Source organism: Scyliorhinus torazame, chromosome 2, assembly GCF_047496885.1.
Source record: "Scyliorhinus torazame isolate Kashiwa2021f chromosome 2, sScyTor2.1, whole genome shotgun sequence".
NCBI classification, from domain to species: Eukaryota; Metazoa; Chordata; class Chondrichthyes; order Carcharhiniformes; family Scyliorhinidae; genus Scyliorhinus; species Scyliorhinus torazame.
Window position 1 is genome coordinate 257,154,550 of NC_092708.1, and position 21,129 is coordinate 257,175,678.

General features: G+C 52.4%; 1 protein-coding gene across 2 annotated transcripts in view; it reads left to right on the plus strand.

The window, feature by feature from the left end:
- mapkbp1 (mitogen-activated protein kinase binding protein 1) overlaps nt 1-21,129 on the plus strand; it is a 420,608-nt gene that overhangs the window by 334,330 nt on the left and 65,149 nt on the right. For both annotated transcript variants that reach the window (XM_072486182.1, XM_072486183.1), the window contains 3 exons: nt 10,752-10,815; nt 11,667-11,792; nt 13,226-13,374. In XM_072486182.1, coding sequence (XP_072342283.1) covers nt 10,752-10,815; nt 11,667-11,792; nt 13,226-13,374 — 339 coding nt within the window. The remainder of the gene's footprint in view (nt 1-10,751; nt 10,816-11,666; nt 11,793-13,225; nt 13,375-21,129) is intronic.

The window sequence follows — 21,129 nt, forward strand, 5'->3', positions numbered from 1 at the left end:
GTCTGGAGTTACATCTGGGCCAGACCGGGTAAGAACAGCAGATTTTCTTCCCTGAAGGACATTAGTGCACCAGATGGGTTTTTACAACAATTAACATTGGTTTCATGGTCATTGTTAGATTTTTAATTCCCAGGGCGAGATTCTCCGACCCCCCCGCCGGGTCGGAGAATCGCCGGGGGCTGGCGTGAATCCCGCCCTTGCTGGTTGCCGAAGTCTCCGGCACCGGATATTCGGCGGGGGCGGGAATCGCGCCGCGCCGGTTGGCGGGCCCCCCCCCCGCGCGATTCTCCGGCCCTGATCCAAAGTCCCCCCCGGCTAAAATGTCTGTCCCACCGGCGTAGATTAAACCACCTACCTTACCGGCGGGACAAGGCGGCGCGGGCGGGCTCCGGGGTGGGGGGGCGCGGGGCGATCTGGCCCCAGGGGGTGCCCCCACGGTGGCCTGGCCTGCGATCGGGGCCTTCCGATCCGCGGGCGGGCCTGTGCCGTGGGGGCACTCTTTCCCTTCCGCCTTCACCACGGTCTCCACCATGGCGGAGGCGGAAGAGACTCCCTCCAATGCGCATGCGTGGGGATGCCGTGAGCGGCCGCTAACGCTCCCGCGCATGCACCGCCCGGAGATGTCATTTCCGCGCCAGCTGGCGGGGCGGAAATTCGTCCGCCGCCGACCTAGCCCCTTAAGGTTGGGGCTCGGCCCCCAAAGATGCGGAGCATTCTGCATCTTTGGGGTGGCGCGATGCCCGACTGATTTGCGCCGTTTTGGGCACCAGTCGGCGGACATCGCGCCGTTTCCGGAGAATTTCGCCCCAGATTTTTATTTGAATTCAAATTCCACCATCTGCCGTGGTGGGATTCGAACCCGGGTCCTCAGGGCATTACCCTGGCTCTCTGGATCACAAGTCCAGTGCCTATTGGCCCAGGTAACTTTAAGCTTGCAGTTAACTTGCAGTTGAGGCTAAAATGCACCCACTATCAGAGCCAGAGGAACTTGAACACTGGAACAGAGAAAACTGAGGGAAAAAGGACAAAGGACAGCAACAGATGGCCAATAATAAAACTGCACAGCACAGGAGTTTCCCAGGCAGGTGCCAACCCAGGAGTCACCTTGAAAGGACTAATGATCACATGTGTACAGTGCTTTTGTCCCATTTGAGTTGAATCCTGTGAAGGAATTCCAAATCCACCATCCCCTTTCCCTTCCCACCCAGTGCAGCTAGCTTACAATCTAAATGCCTCTGTCCGAAGGCCTTGGGATCTGCTCCTCCAGTGAATCACACAGACCAGCAGGTTTGCAGGTTCAACTCCTGCTCTGAATTCTCGCTGCAGTGATTGTGCAGGCTGCTACAACAGGAGTCAGTGCATTGGGTCTGGGCAGAGCAATGAGGGAAACCAGCATGAACCTTCAGCAGTGAGGGAGTTAGGCTGTCAGTGGTTGGAGAGCCTGTGGGTGAAGCTCCCTGTGAAGATTTACCATGAGGGAGAACAGGCAGAATCTGTAAAACCCAAAAGGCAGCAGATTGGTGCCTTTGGGAGGGGAGATCTAAAATTAGAAACTTTAACAGCAAGAGAAGTAAATGTGTGTTCGTCACCGGATCACTTACGAGATGGAATCTGAAATGAGGAAGCCACACAGGGAGCTCTGAGTGTTATTGGGGGTTAGTAAATCCAGCTTGCTGTACTGTGAACGTCATGTGATGATGATCCTCTCCTGCACAAGTGCACAGAACATTGCATTCCACGGCGAACAACCCATGATGATTTCCTGTGGCCGACCCACCTTCAACGTTACACCCTTTCAGCAGACGTGGTGATTTGGCCTCAATTAATGTGGGAGCTGACTGACCAATGCCAAGCTCTGTCAGCCACATTATTTATGGAGCGTAGTCATTGTTGCTGTCTGCTTTGCACTGTGTTGCCACCATCTGAAGGCAGGTATTGGGTACTACAGGAATTGAGGGCCATATAATTATGGGAGGAGGCCATTGGGCCCCTCAATCCTGTCACTCTGCAATTAGATCATGGCTGATCTATGCTTTAACTCTACATGATATTGGACAACAACGTTAGACATTAATTTGGCCTGGATTTTGCTCTTAGAGTCAAAACCTGAAATTTGCATCTGAAATTGTTCTCATTTTGCCAATGCCAGTAAACCCCTAAAATTCATGCTGATTTCATTACAATGTACCCCAACTCAAAATGGGTATTTGTGCCATAAATCAGCATAAACAAGCAGAATTTTGCCAGGATTTTACGTTTGTTGGGCATGCAGGTTTGGTGGTGGGGCAGAGAAGAGGATGGGAAATGTGCTTCAGACCATGATTGGCCCTGGAACGCAATTTCACGCTGGCCAGTGAACAAGCAGCCAGCGTGCAACACGGGGCGGGAAAGGCTCAGCGCTGCCAAGGTGGGGGGAAGTGGGGAAGAGGGCAGGGGCAAAGATAAAGGAGGGTGCGGCCTGGCACATCAAATGGGCTCCCTCATGACGGGCAGTTGCTGCGGAGCTGTCTCAGGGAGTTACAGACCTGTACAAAATAAATTCTGTTCAGGCAGTGCATTCCAACACAACCCTGAGACCCTGGGCGTGTTTCTTGATTTTATTCCAGCCCTGACATTTCATCCCACCCTGGATCGAGGTTTTAGCTAAAATGTAAGGCTTGTAAATGTAGATAGGCCACATGAAATTGCTTTTAATTGATTTCTTGATGGGTTTAATGTCAGCAGGCGCACTTCCGACACTCATGCACGCCCGACGACTGAAATATCACGCGGGTGCACAGTGATATCGGGTCGCGTGCCCAGCATCTTCTCACGCGATTTCACGTGCTTCCAGGTCAGGCACTACCACCTGAGCAACATAAAATTCTGGCCCCAGGAAATGTCAGACTCACCCCATCTGTTCCCCCTCTGAGTTTGAAACCTTTCAGCTCATTCAGGCATCATTCAAGCACATTAAGCACAGTGTGTTTACGACGCAACAACTGGGAAAGCTTTTCATTTTCCATGAGATTTCTACCTTGCTATAAAAATGCATTGAAAATGACAGAGCATTCAGAGCAGGTCTTACAAGGATCCTTTTTGTTTTGTTAAAGAGCTCAAGAAGTCGCAATTAAAAAGAATTGAAAAATGACTTTGTTTCCTGCCCCGTTTGAAAACCTGGTCACAATGTGTGTGAAGACCCCTTGAATACAGACAGTGGGAAGTTTCTCACATTTGTGCTTCTGGGCAGTTTCTTGGGCAGAGATTTGGTCAGATGGAGGGTTGATGAATGACTGTCAAAGATCGAAGAGACGCGTACTCATGAGTGTGACATAACTATGGCCTAACGTCAACAATCTTTTAAGCCACATAACAGATCTTGGGCCTGTCAAAGGAAACTCCGAGCTATGATAAACTTGAGACAAACAAATGCAGTCTGCTTATTATGCAATACATGTGGCACTTGTAACATGGGCCTTAGTGCTAGTCAATCACTGAGAGACTCAAGAGTAATATTACATTGGGGGCTGTGCATCATACGGACCAAAAATGGTGCCCATTTGCCCTGTCTGCATTGGTACCACTTGTGTTTGGGGTGTGGCTCACATGCATTGCCACTGTGGCTTTTAGGAATACTCTGGGTATTACTCATTACCATCATGAATGAAGATTCGAGAAAGAGTGCATCAAAATTGGGCAGGGTAGTGAGTGTTGCAGTTTAACAGGTTGGGAATCGTTGTGATATCGCTTTAAGAGAGAATATGCTAATGAGTAAGTAGCCAGGATGTAAACTGTGTGACCCAGCAGACATTGTTCAGAGAGAGCTTTCATTTCAGCTAGCAGCATGTGGTGCGAAGGCATTGCAGCTGTACTTTCCTATTAACAATAACTGTTGGATCCTTATAGTAAATCTGTCTGCTGAGCAATCCCGTGTTACATCTTCAAATAAATTGAACCTACGTTTGGTTTACCAGTCCTGTGTGAGATTGCTAAGTTTGTATGAAGCAAACACAGAAATACAACATGAATATGGGCATAAGAGCAGGATGAGGCAGAAGATTGAGGCCCAGGGGAAAGTCTGAGTCCTAGAAATTAGAAATATCTGAGAGATCAAGGTAGGCAACAAGAAGTGAACACTGGCCAAAGTCCATGACAGAGTGGGGGAGCCCCCAGCAGCAGAAAATGTATTGGCTTGACAGAGAAATAAATAGAGGGACCGTCTAGATCTAAACACATCCACAAAATGCAGCAAGTCCTGCCAAGTCTGATGAATGTCCCGAATGAAAAGGGGGGAAAGCTTGTCAAAAGTGACAACAGGGGCAGCACGGAGGCGCAGTGGTAGCACTGCAGTCTCACGGCGCCGAGGTCCCAGGTTTGATCCCGGCTCTGGGCCACTGTCCGTGTGCAGTTTGCACATTCTCCCCGTGTTTGTGTGGGTTTCGCCCCCACAACCCAAAGATGTGCAGGGTAGGTATATTGAATATGCTAAATTGCCCCTTAATTGGAAAAAATGAGTTGGGTACTCTAAATTTAAAATAAATAAATAAATAACTGACAACAGCCAGTCAGAAAAAACTAAGACAGTCACCAAGAGAATGGTCAGCAAATTGTAGCTCAATAGTTCAAACTATGAACTGAGTCTCAGAGTCACGTCACAGGCATTCACAACTTTTATACTATTATTAGAGAGACAGTCGCAGCATGAATATGAAACTGGCTCCGCGACAGAAAGCAGAGTATTGGGAATTGGCTGTTTTTCATATTGGAGGCAAGTTCCATCGTGGTGTTCCCCAGGAATTGATATAAGGAGCGCTGCTTTGTTTATATGTATTACTGACCTGGACTTGAGTGTTCAGGACATGTTTTCAAAGTTTGAAAATAATGTGAAACTTGAAAATGTAGCGAACGGTAAGGACAGCGCTGGACATCAGGAGGACAAGAAAGACTGGTGAAGTGGGAAGACATGGCTGATGGAATTTAACACAGGTACCTGAAAAGTGATCAATTTTGAGAGGAACAGTGAGAGGCAATGTGAACTAAATGGTACAATTATAAAGGGAGACCTGGGAGTTTACATATGCACCACTTTGAAGGTGGCGGAATAAGTTGAGAAAGCTGTCAAAAATGCAAATGGTATCCTTGACTTTATGAATGGAGGCATTGAGTCCGAAAGCAAGTGAGTTACGTTAAAATCTTTATAAAATACCGGCCCGGTTTCAGCTGGAGGTTTGTGATAACATGTGCGCATAATGCTTTAGGAAGGATAGCAAGGCCTCAGGGAGGATACAGAGGAGATTTACTAAAAACGGGAACAGGGATGACGGATGTCAGTAATGTGGAGAAACTGGGGATTTTAAAGGAAAGATTTGATGGAGGTGTTGAAGATCATGAAGGGGTTTGGTAGAGTAACTAAGTAGAGTGGCAGAAAGGACAGTAACCAAGAAGTCACACATGTGTGCTAATTGGCAAAAGAATCAGAGGTGACGTGGGGAGAGCTAATGGGCTGGAATTCTCCAGACCGTGACCCCCGAAATGTGTTTGCTGATGGGACGGAGAATCAGGCATCAGGGGAAAATCGGAATCGGAGCCGATTGCGATGCTCCGATGCCCTGCTGGGATCAAGGTTCATGACCACGCACTAGCAGAAGGATGTAAATGATTGCAAATGAGTCTTAGTGACGCCATTTGCAATCATTTAGTGGGCCCAGCACCCTCATCTCCAGCCCTCCGTGATTCTCCGGTCCCCTGGGCCCGGAATCCTGTGGGCGCAGATCACGTCTGGTATTTACCAGCGTGGCCCTGATGTTGTGAACCTTGCATTGGTCCAAGGGGGGAAACTCCTCAGGGGAGTTGCCCCCAAAGTCCATCCGAAGCCCCTCCCCCGCCACAATGCACCAGCTGCTCACCCCTCCCCCCCCCCCCCCCCCCCCCCAGGGACCCCCTAACTGAAGGCACCCCCCAACAGAGATCCCCGAACTAAAGGGAACTCCCACAGAGATCCCCTATCTAAAGGGACATCCACAGGGACCTCCTAATGAGAGAGACCCCTGTCTAAAAGCTAGACAGCAGCCCAGACAAGGGTGGTGCAAATAATTACAGCTGCAACACTTACCTGGAGGATCCACGTGTCCATTCCTTGAAGGAGTTCAGCTGTGACCTGTGTTTCAACCCTTCAGATACATTAGCTGCAAGCCATTCATTCCTTTCAAGTGGTTGGCTGTGATTCACAGTTTCCACAAACCAACTGCATTCATTCATTCATATACCTTCATGGATGGGTGACAAACAATGACCATGTCAAAGAGAGGTAAGTGCATTCCAATCACTCAGGGGGTGCGGTGGGCCAGGGGAGTGTGGTGGGCCAGGGGAGTGTGGTGGGCCAGGGGAGTGTGGTGGGCCAGGGGAGTGTGGTGGGCCAGGGGGATGCGGTGGGCCAGAGGAGTGTGGTGGGCCAGGGGGAGTGTGGAGGGCCAGGGGGATGCGGTGGGCCAGGGGGATGCGGTGGGCCAGGGGGATGCGGTGGGCCGGGGGAGTGTGGTGGGCCGGGGGAGTGTGGTGGGCCAGGGGAGTGCGGTGGGCCAGGGGAGTGCGGTGGGCCAGGGGAGTGTGGTGGGCCAGAGGAGTGGTGGGCCGGGGGAGTGTGGTGGGCCGGGGGAGTGTGGTGGGCCAGGGGGGTGTGGTGGGCCAGGGGGATGAGGTGGGCCAGGGGGTGCGATGGGCCAGGGGAATGTGGTGGGCCAGGGGGATGTGGTGGGCCAGGGGGATGTGGTGGGCCAGGGGAGGGTGGTCGGCCAGGGGAGGGTGGTCGGCCAGGGGAGTGTTGTGGGTCAGGGGAGTGTGGTGGGCCAGGGGTGTGTGGTGGGCCAGGGGAGTGCGGTGGGCCAGGGGGAGTGTGGTGGGCCAGGGGGTGTGGTGGGCCAGGGGAGTGCGGTGGGCCGGGGGAGTGTGGTGGGCCCGGGGAGTGTGGTGGGCCCGGGGAGTGTGGTGGGCCAGGGGAGTGCAGTGGGCCAGGGGAGTGCGGTGGGCCAGGGGAGTGTGGTGGGCCAGGGGAGTGTGGTGGGCCAGAGGAGTGTGGTGGGCCGGGGGAGTGTGGTGGGCCGGGGGAGTGTGGTGGGCCAGGGGTATGCGGTGGGCCAGGGGGATGTGATGGGCCAGGGGAGTGTGGTGGGCCGGGGGAGTGTGGTGGGCCGGGGGAGTGTGGTGGGCCAGGGGAGTGTGGTGGGCCAGGGGGATGCGGTGGGCCAGGGGGAGTGTGGTGGGCCAGGGGGAGTGTGGTGGGCCAGTGGGAGTGTGGTCGGCCAGGGGGAGTGTGGTGGGCCAGGGGGAGTGTGGTGGGTCAGGGGTATGCGGTGGGCCAGGGAGATGCGGTGGGCCAGGGGGAGTGTGGTGGGCCAGGGGGAGTGTGGTGGGCCGGGGGAGTGTGGTGGGCCAGGGGTATGCGGTGGGCCAGGGGTATGCGGTGGGCCAGGGGGAGTGTGGTGGGCCAGGGGGATGTGGTGGGCCAGAGGGATACGGTGGGCCAGGTGGATGCGGTGGGCCAGGGGGAGTGTGGTGGGCCAGGGGAGTGTGGTGGGCCGGGGGAGTGTGGTGGGCCAGGGGTATGCGGTGGGCCAGGGGAATGCGGTGGGCCAGGGGGAGTGTGGTGGGCCAGGGGGATGCGGTGGGCCAGGGGGTGCGATGGGCCAGGGGAATGTGGTGGGCCAGGGGGATGTGGTGGGCCAGGGGAGTGTGGTGGGCCAGGGGAGTGTGGTGGGCCAGGGGAGTGTGGTGGGCCAGGGGAGTGCGGTGGGCCAGGGGAGTGTGGTGGGCCAGAGGAGTGGTGGGCCGGGGGAGTGTGGTGGGCCGGGGGAGTGTGGTGGGCCAGGGGGGTGTGGTGGGCCAGGGGGATGCGGTGGGCCAGGGGGTGCGATGGGCCAGGGGAATGTGGTGGGCCAGGGGGATGTGGTGGGCCAGGGGGATGTGGTGGGCCAGGGGAGGGTGGTCGGCCAGGGGAGGGTGGTCGGCCAGGGGAGTGTTGTGGGTCAGGGGAGTGTGGTGGGCCAGGGGTGTGTGGTGGGCCAGGGGAGTGCGGTGGGCCAGGGGGAGTGTGGTGGGCCAGGGGGTGTGGTGGGCCAGGGGAGCGGGGTGGGCCGGGGGAGTGTGGTGGGCCCGGGGAGTGTGGTGGGCCCGGGGAGTGTGGTGGGCCAGGGGAGTGCAGTGGGCCAGGGGAGTGCGGTGGGCCAGGGGAGTGTGGTGGGCCAGGGGAGTGTGGTGGGCCAGAGGAGTGTGGTGGGCCGGGGGAGTGTGGTGGGCCAGGGGTATGCGGTGGGCCAGGGGGATGTGATGGGCCAGGGGAGTGTGGTGGGCCGGGGGAGTGTGGTGGGCCGGGGGAGTGTGGTGGGCCAGGGGAGTGTGGTGGGCCAGGGGGATGCGGTGGGCCAGGGGGAGTGTGGTGGGCCAGGGGGAGTGTGGTGGGCCAGTGGGAGTGTGGTCGGCCAGGGGGAGTGTGGTGGGCCAGGGGGAGTGTGGTGGGTCAGGGGTATGCGGTGGGCCAGGGAGATGCGGTGGGCCAGGGGGAGTGTGGTGGGCCAGGGGGAGTGTGGTGGGCCGGGGGAGCGTGGTGGGCCAGGGGTATGCGGTGGGCCAGGGGGATGCGGTGGGCCAGGGGGAGTGTGGTGGGCCAGGGGGATGTGGTGGGCCAGGTGGATGCGGTGGGCCAGGTGGATGCGGTGGGCCAGGGGGAGTGTGGTGGGCCAGGGGAGTGTGGTGGGCCGGGGGAGTGTGGTGGGCCAGGGGTATGCGGTGGGCCAGGGGAATGCGGTGGGCCAGGGGGAGTGTGGTGGGCCAGGGGGATGCGGTGGGCCAGGGGGTGCGATGGGCCAGGGGAATGTGGTGGGCCAGGGGGATGTGGTGGGCCAGGGGAGTGTGGTGGGCCAGGGGAGTGTGGTGGGCCAGGGGAGTGTGGTGGGCCAGGGGAGTGTGGTGGGCCTGGGGAGTGTGGTGGGCCAGGGGAGTGTGGTGGGCCAGGGAGTGCGGTGAGACAGGGGTGTATTGTGAGCCAGGGGGATGCAATGGGCCAGGGGGATACAGTGGGCCAGGGGGATGCAGTGGGCCAGGGGATACAGTGGGCCAGGGGGATACAGTGGGCCAGGGGGATACAGTGGGCCAGGGGGATGCAGTGGGCCAGGGGGATACAGTGGGCCAGGGGGATACAGTGGGCCAGGGGGATACAGTGGGCCAGGGGGATACTGTGGGCCAGGGGGATACAGTGGGCCAGGGGGATACAGTGGGCCAGAGGATACAGTGGGCCAGGGGATACAGTGGGCCAGGGGATACAGTGGACCAGGGGGATACAGTGGGTCAGGTGGATACAGTGGGCCAGGAGGATACAGTGGGCCAATGGGATACAGTGGGCCAAGGGGATACATGGGCCAGGGGGATACAGTGGACCAGGGGGATACAGTGGATCAGGGGGATACAGTGGGCCAAGGGGATACAGTGGGCCAGGGGGATACAGTGGGCCAGGGGGATACAGTGGACCAGGGGGATACAGTGGACCAGGGGATACAGTGGGCCAGGGGGATACAGTGGACCAGGGGGATTCAATGGGCCAGGGGGATGTAGTGGGCCAGGGGGATACAGTGGGCCAGAGGATACAGTGGACCAGGGGGATTCAATGGGCCAGGGGGATGCAGTGGGCCAGGGGGATACAGTGGACCAGGGGGATTCAATGGGCCAGGGGGATACAGTGGACCAGGGGGATTCAATGGGCCAGGGGGATACAGTGGACCAGGGGATACAGTGGGCCAGGGGGATACAGTGGACCAGGGGGATTCAATGGGCCAGGGGGATGTAGTGGGCCAGGGGGATACAGTGGGCCAGGGGGATACAGTGGGCCAGGGGGATTCAATGGGCCAGGGGGATACAGTGGACCAGGGGGATTCAATTGGCCAGGGGGATTCAATGGGCCAGGGGGATGCAGTGGGCCAGGGGGATGCAGTGGGCCAGGGGGATTCAATGGGCCAGGGGGATGTAGTGGGCCAGAGGGATGCAGCAGACCGGTCAAAGGTCCATTGAGTTGCAATGGGGCCGAAAAATCCTGGCCATTGTTCTTCTAAATTCTGAGTAGTTGAAAGTTTATTAACACCCCCCCCCCCCCCACCCCGACCCCCCACCCTCGCCCCACCACCCCCGAGTTTGATTTTTACGTTCTGAATGTGTTGAATTGTCATTTATTGTGGTTTTTGATCATCCAGATTTAGCGAATTGAGTTCCAAGAAACTTGCAATTGCGAAAGATTGGCAAACAGTTACACTTTACACATTGGTGATGCCTCAGACTAATTAACAGAGGGCATTTGGTAAACTGCATCAGTCTGCATGCTTATTAATGCATACTAGCCAGGGTTACTGGGTTTTGTTAATCTGTATTGGGCAAGATAGACCCTATTAATTTCCAGTAGCCAGACTCACCCTTATAAGCCACTATTCATTAGGAGGGACCTCACTAATCTCCCCTGGTTAGAGTGATCCTCCTGAGTCAGTATTGTTGGGTAGGAACTTATTCATCTCCACTCGTTAGGGTAATCCTCCCGCCAATATTGGTGCCCCTCACTGATCTCCAACCCTCAGGATGACCCTCATGAGCCAGTTTTGGTGAGGATGGACCTTGCTAATCAGTTACATTGATGTTCACTAATCCATGTGGGTCAGAACCATCCTTATTGACATACATCAGCCAGGTTTGCCACCGTTAACACGCTGGTTTATACAATGATTGCGTTTTTTTTCCAGAGGTAGTTACAGGAATGAAATTCACCAACGACTGTAAACACCTCATCTCTGTGTCCGGAGACAGGTATGGATTTTCTCTACCTCTATTGCCATTCACATCTTGAAGTTTCCTCTGTCCTTATTACAGTGCTTTGCAATTTAGCACTTTATCTGTTCCTGTTAAACCAGTTGATAATCATAGAATTCCTACAGTGCAGAAGGAGGCCATCCGGCCCATCAAGTCTGCACCGACCCTCCGAAAGTGCACCCTACCTAGGCCAACTCCCCCGTCCTAACCCCGTAACCCCAACTAACCTGTGGACACTAATGAACAATTTAGCATGGCCCATTCACCCAACCTCCACATCTTTGGACTGTGGGAGGAAACCGGAACAACCGGAGGAAACCCACGCAGATACGGGGAGAACGTGCAAACTCCGCACAGACAGTGACCCAAGGCCGGAATCGAACCTGAATCCCGAATGCTGTGAGGCAGCAGTGCTAACCACTGTGCCATCGTGTCGCCCTAACTTTTATATAACCTTTGTATTATGTGTCCATGTCTTTCTCTGTTTCCTTTTTGTTGAAGCACATGTTCTCTCTTTCTTAATATAAATTTTGAGTACCCAATTTTTTTTGTTTCATTTAAAGGGCAATTTAGTGTGGCCAATTCACCTACCCTGCACATCCTTTTGGGTTGTGGGGGCGAGACCCACGCAAACACGGGGAGAATGTGCAAACTCCACACGGACAATCTCTCTCTCTTTCCCTGCCTCGAGTTCATAGCATAAAAGGTTGAACGGAGAGAGAATTGAACCAGCTCCTATCATTCCCACCAATCTACCAACATCTGATCTGACCGTGTATTGGGCAGAGTGAAAGATTTGTGGTGTTTAGCTGCTTTTGATATGACTGATGTGCCTGCATTCCCCACAGCTGTATATTCATCTGGCGGCTCAGCTCAGAGTTGACCATTAACATGAGGCAGAGGTTGGCCGAGATCAGGCAGAAGGAGAAAAAGTCAATGAAGACACCTCCCCGGAAACAATCCACTCCAAACAGGTACAGGAACAGCAAGACTGCCATGTGGCGGGGAGGGAGAAAACTATGCCCTCCAGGCGAGAGGAACTAAAGTATCTGTGTTTTAAATTCATCCATGGGATGTGGACATCGCTGGCTGGGTCAGCATTTATTGCCCATTCCTATTTCCCTTGAACTGATGCTTGCGAGGCCATTTCAAAGGGCTTTAAAGAGTCAACAACACCACTGTGGACCTGGAGTCACATGTAGGCCAGACCATACTTGGACAGCAGATTTCCTTCCCTAAAGGACATTAGTGAATCAGATCGGTATGTCCAGAAAAAAGACAACAACGGTTTCATGGTCACCATTAGACTTTTCATTCCAGATTTTATTTTTCATTGAATTCACATTTCACCAGCTGCCATGGTGGGCATCAAACCTGGATCCTGGATCCTCAGATTAATCCAGCAACAATACCACTGCATCACCACCTGCCTGATCAATTGAGTGGACGGATGTTGCAGCTAACTATTAACCACTTTCCCAATATACAGCCACAAACACGAGGACTGTGGCCAATTTGTAAAATCCAGTTCCTTCAACTGACCTCCAGCGTCACCTTTTATCGCTGATCAACTTTGTACAGCAACAACTTAAGAACAGAGACTAAGGTCCCCACTGCCTACAGCATTGATGCTCATGTGATTTGCCCGCTGTGTAAGATGGGGAGTCAAACCACAATTCTTAGAAAGGGCTGTGTCCAGTGATACCACAGATCCTGGGTAGAATGGAGGTGATTGGATAATGTCCTGTCAATCCTGGCTGGAGGAGTGATTTCACCTACAGAATTTATATTATCAAATTATCCTCCACTCACTGCTTATTGCTGGGGAAGTAATCTTGCTTTTATGAGAAGTTGCTGAGTTCTGGTTGCCGTAGCTTGTAGAGAACCCGGGGTGGCGGCGGGGGTGGTGGTGGGGGCATAGGAGGTAGTGAGGAGTGGCAGGGGAGGGGGGGGCGTTGCAATGGCTTGGATATTCCCAATGTTTAACGAGCGGAAATTATGAGTCATGAAGGCCTGGATATTTGACAGAATACAGAGGTAGTAAAGTGATTTGGAGAACTGTTGTTGAACTCTCACGGCAATGGGGAGGCTGCGTGGATGGAACAGTATTACACAGAGTTATTAACATTGAATACTGTGTTATTATATTTTGGAAAAATAAGACTAATTGCTCTTTTGGACCCTTCACTATCTCTATCGTTAACACTCTCTCTGCCATCCAGTCCATATCTCGCCCTTTCATCTCTTTTTCTCTATATCTCTGTCTCCTGCTTCATATTTCCCTCTCCAACTTTATTTATTTCACTCTCTCTGGTTCTCTCTGTTGTTTGTGACAAAAAAGCAGTTTATTCCAGATTGCAATATTCATCCATCTTTCTTCACTCCCCACCCCACTCCCTCCCCGCAGGCGGGAAACATTTGACGTTGCTGCTCAGACGGCCATGTCCTCCGACAGTGAGAAAGAAGCCGAGGAAGATGTAAATGAGGAGGAGGAAGGTCACTGTGAGGGTTCCACGCACATCACGCCAAAACGAGGTCTCGCCGATGCGGGCACTGGTAGGTCCACTCTGACCTGTTCTGACTGGAGACGGGTAAGGATAGTTGTGTGAAAACAGAGCTAGTGCCCTTCACCCTTCCACCAGCTCTTTGAGTTTGTTGAAAAGGCTGCATTAGAGTGCAAGGTGTAAACAAACAGCAAATGGGATCTGTCACTCTCTGGATTTGCCAGCTAATCCAAGGGTACATTGTGGACATTGGGTGCCATCCAATTCTTCACCTTCCTAACCATTCTGCATGGACAGTAGGTTACTACCTATAACTACTGCCAGAAATGTGGTACAACAATGGCTGTACCCCTAGAGCGTAAATGTAACAGGAATCGAAAGCCCTTCCAGCAGAATATTGAGACTGTGCAAGTCCATTATACTTAACCAGGCCAGGGGAGTTGAACACTGTAAATATCACAGGTTTGATACAGTGATAGGAATCCCAACACTGTATCATTTATGATCCTGAGAAAAAGCAGCCCAAAACTGCACCATTACTGGTTGTGAGCAATGGGAGTCCAACAGTGTCATTTTTAAAAGTATAAATTTTTATTCGACTTTTTCCATTTTATACACAGTACAAAACAACATAACTGACTCGAAGAACTCACCCCATTCCCACATACAACCGGCCAGACCTAACCCCACCCCTCCTAAAGACCGAACCCCAACCACCCCCCATTTCCCCCTTAGCAACTAACGATGACCAGGGGCGGGATTCTCCACTCCCGCGACGAAGTGCCCACGCCGTCGTGAATGGCGTTGATGTTCACGACGGCGCGGAACGGCCCCGATCCCGACCAATTCAGGCCCCGACAATGGGCTAGGATCGGGGCCACGTCATCTACACGCGCCAGGCCTTGTCGCCGCGTAAAGGCGACGCCGCATAGATGATGCGGCCGGCACCAACCCGCGCATTCGTGGTTGCCGTCTTCTCTGAGTCCTCCCCGCAAGAAGATGGCGGACGGACCTTGCGAGGCCGCGGAAGGAAGGAGGTCCTCCTTCAGAGAGGACGGCCCGACGATCGATGGGCACCGATCGCGGGCCATGCCATATTTGAGGTACCCCCCGGTGCAGGATCCCCCCCCCCCCCGCAGGCTGCCCCCCCCCCAGCGCTCCCGCACTGTTCCCGACGGCAGCGACCAGGTGTGGACGGCGCCGGGGGGGGGGGGGGGAACCCGCCGTTTTGGCCTGGCCGCTCGGCCCATCCGGGCCAGAGAATAGCAGGGGTGCTGGAGAATCGCCATTTTGGGTGTCTCCGGCGATTCTCCGGCCTGCGGACTGCGGAACTCGACGGGGCCGTTCCCGCCGCTTGGGAGAATCGCGGGAGGGCGTCGAACCGGCTTCCCGGGAAATTTTGGCGGCCCAGCCGATTCTCCCAACCGGCGCGGGAGTGGCGAATCTCGTCCCAGTTCTTTGAAATACCCAATAAAGGGCTGCCCTCACTGTGCACCTGAATTTCTCGAGTTAGGCCCCCTGACTGTCCATCCCTCTGGAGGGCTGTCCTTCAAATCCTCGCGAGCTTGCCCCCTCATATAAAGGATGTGATCAATTTTCCGACTCCCCCAAAACATTATCGAGGGAGACAGACTGGCAAACACTGGAACAAGAACAGAAATCTTGGCAAAATGTTCATCTTGACTGACTGAACACGCCTGCCAAGGACAGAGGAAGATTATCCCACTTCTGCAGATCATTCCTCACCCTACCAACCAAGCTCATATAAATCAGCAAACGGAGCCAGGCCTAATCCTGGGCCACCTGAATACCCAGGTACCTAAGGTTGGAATCAGCCAACCGGAACAGCAGCACCCCAGACTGACTCCCCTTCCCGGGGGAATAACTGGGAGCGCTCACACTTTTCCAAGTTTAACTTAAACCCTGTAAAAGAACCAAAGCACCTCAGCAGCCCCATTATGTCGCCCATGGTGAGGATCGGGCCGTCACATACAGTAAGAGATCATCAGCATACAAGGACACCCTATGCTCCAGCCCTCTCCTCATTATCCCCCTCCACCTACCCAAAGCCCTCAGGTTGATGGCCAAAGGGTCTACCACCAATGCAAACAAGATGGGGGACATGGGGCACCCCCTGTCGCGTTCACCTGTTTAATTGGAAATACCCCAAGCTCATGTTATTTGTGCGGACACTGGCATTTAGGGCTTTGTACAACAGTGGTACCCAAGTTCTCCAAACAAATACCCCCATTCTCCTCTGTCAAATGCCTTCTCGGCATCCAATGCCACGATTACCCCTGATTCCGGCCCCTCCAACAGGGACAGCACCATATTTAACAATTGCTGCACATTAGTCGACAATTGCCGGCCTTTAACAAAACCCATCTGATCCTCCCTGATAACTCGAAGGAGACACTGCTCCAGCCTTCGTGCCAACCCCTTTGGCATTCCACCGCCTCCTTATTATTTTTTAAAAGAAGTGAAAAGGGTGCTTGCAGTAGCATCATGGGTAGGGACCTCCATGTTACCGAATCCTCTGACATCTCCACTAATAACGGTACAAACTGTCCTGCAAACATCTTATCAAATTCCGCCGGGAACCCGTCCAGCCCCGAGGCCTCACCAGTCTGCATTCTCCCTATAGCTGTCAAGACCTCCTCTGCCTCCAACGGTTCTTCCAGCCCTTTGCACTCTTCCTCCATCACCGTGGGACATTCTAAACCCTCCAAAACTCCAACATATCCGACCCCTCCCCAGGTGGCTCCGACCTATGAATGTTCCTATAGAACGCTTCAAATGCCCCATTGACTGTGTCTGGCTGGACATCAGCCTCCCACCCGAGTCTCTGACCTGAATAATCTCTCAGGAGGCCACCTTCCGCCTCAATTGTACTTCGCAAAGATGTTGGCAGAGCTGTTGGGAGAGGGGGAAGAACCCTCCCAATATGAGCTGGACACAGCACATGGGTCGCTCAGGCCCAGGCCAAAAGCAAATGAGCCACCAAAGGCAGTTATACTTTGTTTCCATAAGTTTCACATTAAGGAGAAGTCCTGAGTTGGGTGAAGTAAAGGGGTGAGGTGAAGTGGAATGCGTTGGTATTCGAATATACCAAGACTTGACGGTGGAATGGCGAGAAAGCGGGTGGGTGATGGCGGCACTGTACAGTAACGGTGGGAGTTTTGGCAAAGTCTACCCAGCGAAGCTGAGGGTGACCTACAATTTGAGGGACTGCCACTTCGAGACGGTGAAGGCGTTGGTGAAGGCCGAAGGGCTGAGACTGAAATGAGAGATGGGACTGCGATTGGACTTGGACTGAGGGGATGGGGACTGTGCTTAGCCTTTATCTCCCTTTTTGGTTGTTTCTTGTTCTGTACACATCTACAAACAACATAGGTAAAAAAAGGGATAAGGTCCTAAAAGCAAAATACAGGGAGCTAGGAAGGAAGTTAAGAAATCGGACCTTAAAGCTAGTGATCTAAGGATTACTACCGGTGCCACGTGCTAGTCAGAGTAGAAATTACAGGATATCTAGGATGAACACGTGGCTGAAGAGATGGTGTCAAGGGGAGGGTTTCAGATTCCTGGGGCATTGGAACTGGTTCTGGGGGACATGGGACCTGTACAAACTGGACAGGTTACACCTGGACAGGACTGCGACTGATGCCCTAGGGGGGTTATTTGCTAGAGCAGTTGGGACGGGTTTAAGCTAATATGCCAGGGGGTTGGGAACCCATGCAAGGAGTCAGAGAAAGCGGGAGCAAGGACAAAAGCAAAAGGTAGAAAAGTGAATAAGAAAAGTGATAGGTGGAGAAACGAAGAGCTAAATTCAAACAGAGCAAAAGAGAAAAATATTGGGAGCAAGACAAACAATGTGAAAAAGACAAACTTAAAGGCCCTGTGCCTTAATGCATGGAGCATTTGCAATAAAGTGGATGAACTAATCGCGCAAATAGATAAAAATGGGTATGATATAATTGGGATTATGGAGACATGGCTGCAGGGTGACCAGGGATGGGAACTGAATGTCCCAGGGCTTTCAGTATTTAGGAAGGATAGGCATAAAAGAAAAGGTGGTGGCGTGGCTCTGCTGGTTAAAGTGGAAATTAACACAATAGTGAGAAAGGATATTAGCTCTGACAATGTGGAATCTGTATGGGTAGAGTTGAGAAATACCAAGGGACAAAAAACATTAGTGGGTGTCATATATAGACCCCCAAACTGCAGTGGTGATGTTGGGAATGGCATTAAACACTAAATTAGAGATGCATGTAATAAGGGAATATCGGAGATCATGGGTGATTTTAGTCTTCACATAGATTGGGCAAATCAAATTAGCCACAATGCCGTAGAGGAGGAATTCCTGCAGTGTATACAGGATGGTTTTCTTGACCAATATGTGGAGGAACCAACTAGAGAGCGGGCCATCTTAGACTGGGTACTGTGTAATGAGAAGGGAATCATTGCCAATCTGGCTGTGCGAGACCCCTTGGGGATGAGCGACCATAACATGATAGAATTTCTTATCAAGATGGAGAGTGAAGTAGTTGATTCGGAGACTAGGGTGCTGAATCTTAATAAAGTTTTGAAGTTTTGAGGCGTGAGTTGGCCTTGATAGATTGGGGAGAGTTACTTAAAGTGATGACAGTGTCTACGCAATGGCAAACATTCAAGGAACACATGGGGGAACTGCAGCAACTGTTTATTCCTGTCTGGCACAAAAGCAAAGGGGGTAAGAGGGCAATCCATGGCTTTCAAAGGAAGTTAGAAATAGTATCCGATCCAAGGAAGAAGCATACAGATTGACCAAGAAAAATAATAGGTCTGAGGATTGGGAGCAGTTTAGAATTCAGCAAAGAAGGATGGAGGGATTGATTAAGATGGGGAAAGTACAGTACGAAAGTAAGCTTGCAGGGAACATAAAGGATGACACTAAGAGTTTCTATAGATATATGAAGAGAAAGAGATCGATAAAGATAAATGTAGGTCCCCTACAGACAGAAACAGGGGAATGCATAATAAGGGACAAAGAAATGGCTGAGCAATTGAATACATACTTTAGTTCTGTCTTTACAAAAGAGGACGCAAATCAGATACCAAAAGTGCTGGAGAATGAAAGGTTTAGTGAGAGGGAAGAACTGAGGGAGATCAACTTTAGTAGAGAAATAGTGCTGGGAAAATTGATGGGATTGAAGGCGGATAAATCCCCAGGGCCTGAGAATCTGCATCCCAGAGTGCTTAAGTAGGTGGCTCTGGAAATAATGGATGCATTGGTGGTCATCTTCTAGGACTTTATAGATTCTGAAACAGTCCTGCAGATTGGAGGGCAGCTCATGGCACTCCTATATTCAAAAAGGGAGGTAGCGAGAAAGCAGGGAATTATAGACCAGTAAGCCTAACATCGGTAGTGGGGGAAATTCTTGAAACCATTATAAAGGACTGTATAGCGGAACATTTAGAAAGCAGTGGCAGGATCAGACCGAGTCAGCATGGATTTATGAAGGGGAAATCATGCTTGGCAAATCTGTTGGAATTCTTTGAAGATGTAACCAGTACAGTTGACAAGGGGGAGCCAGTCGATGTGGTGTATTTGGACTTTCAGAAGGCGTACCGCATAAGAGATTATTGTGCAAAATCAAAGCGCATGGGATTGGAGGGAGTGTATTGAGGGAGATAGAAAACTGGTTGGCAGAGAGGAAACAAAGAGTAGGAATTAATAGGTCCTTTTCAAATTGCAGGCAGTAACCAGTGGGGTATCACAGGGATTGGTGCTGGGACCACAACTATTCACAATATATATTAATGATCTGGTTGAGGAAACAAAATGTAACATCTCAAAGTTTGTAGATGATACCAGTTTGGGTGGGTGGGTGAACTGTGACAAGGATGCAGGGATCCTACAGCATGATCTGGACAGGTTGGGCGAGTGGGCAAATCAATGGCAGATGCAGTATAATTTGGATAAGTGTGAGGTTATTCACTTTGGAAGCAAAAACAGGAAGGCAAATTACCACCTGAATGGTTGTAAATTGGGAGAGGGGAATGTGCAGCGGGACCTGGGTGTCCTTGTGCACCAGTCGCTGAAGGTAAGTATGCACGTGCAGCAGGCGGTAAAGAAGGCTAATGGTATGTGGGTTCATTGCGAGAGGTTTGGAATACAGAAGCAAGGATGTGTTGCTGCAATTATACAGGGCCTTGGTGAGGCCACACCTAGAATATTGTGTGCAGTTTTGGTCTCCTTCTCTGAGGAAGGATGTTCTTGTTCTTGAGGGAGTGCAGCGAAGGTTCACCAGACTGATTCCAGGGATGGCGGGACTGTCATATGAGGAGAGATTGACTAGGTTGGGATTGTTCTCGCTGGAGTTCAGAAGAATGAGGGAGGATCTCATAGAGACTTATAAAATTCTAATAGGACTAGACAGGGTAGATGCAGGGACGATGTTCCCAGTGAAAGGTGTGTCCAGAACCAGGGGTCACAGTCTGAGGATTCGGAGTAAACCATTTTGGATAGAGATGAGGAGACATTTCTTCACCCAAAGAGTGGTGAGCCTGTGGAATTCATGGCCACAGGAAGTAGTTGATGCTAAAACAGTGAATATATTATTTTTAAAAAAATATTTTATTAAGGTATTTGAAAATTTTTATAACAGTAGCATAAACAATGACATCAACATGGTAAAATAAACATTTCTCCCCCCAGCCCAATCTTCACGCACCTCAACCATACAACAATAATTCCCCCCCCCCCCCACCCCCCCACCCCCCCTTGGACTACTGCATCTGCTGACATTTTAATTTTCCCCGAGAAAGTCGACGAACAGCTGCCACCTCCGGGTGAACCCTAACATTGACCCTCTTGAGGCAAACTTTATTTTCTCGAGACTGAGAAACCCAGCCATGTCACTAACCCAGGCCTCTACACTCGGTGGCTTCGAGTCCCTCCACATTAACAAGATCCGTCTCCAGGCTACCAGGGAGACAAAGGGCAAGGCGTCGGCCTCTTTCGCCCCCTGAACTCCCGGATCTTCTGACACTCCAAAGACCGCCAGCTCCGGACTCGGCACCGCCCGTGTTTTTAGTACCGTGGACATTGCCTTAGCTAAACCCTGCCAAAACCCTCTAAGCTTCGGGCATGCCCAAAACATTGAATATATTTAGGAGGCGGCTGGATATAGCACTTGGGGAGAATGGGATCAAAGGCAATGGGGTGAAAGCAGGATTAGACTATTGAGTTGGATGATCAGCCATGATCGTGATGAATGGCGGAGCAGGCTCGAAGGGCCAAAAGGCCTCCTCCTGCTCCTATCTTCTATGTATGTATTTGTGGTGGGATCAGCTGGGTTTTTGGGTTGATTGAATGGGGGAGGGTAGTTTACCTTTGCTTATAGGTGGTTACAATTATATTGGGCTTTGGGATGAGGGCAGTTTTCTGGGGTGCGGTATTGCACTGGTTTGTTTGTTTGCTTTTGTTTTCCAGGGATTGGGACATGGGGGAGGGGATTGTGATGAGGAGGGGCTGGGCAGGGACCTCCACACTAGCAAGCGAAGGTTGGATAGTGAACGGGAGTGAGGTGGGGGGGGGAGGGGCCGCGGGTGTTGGAACCTAGTCGAACAAGTTTCGATGGGCCTGGGAGGTGTGAAAGGTGGGATGATGGGATCGATACTGGGAGAGGTGTTTTCAAGAGGAAGGGGATGGGGGGATTCTGGGAAGGGGAAGGGTTCGATGCTAACAAAGGGATGGAGCGGGTCAGGCCTGAAGGACAGGGCACAGGGTCATGATGATGGCGGATAGGAGGAGCGGGGGGGGGTG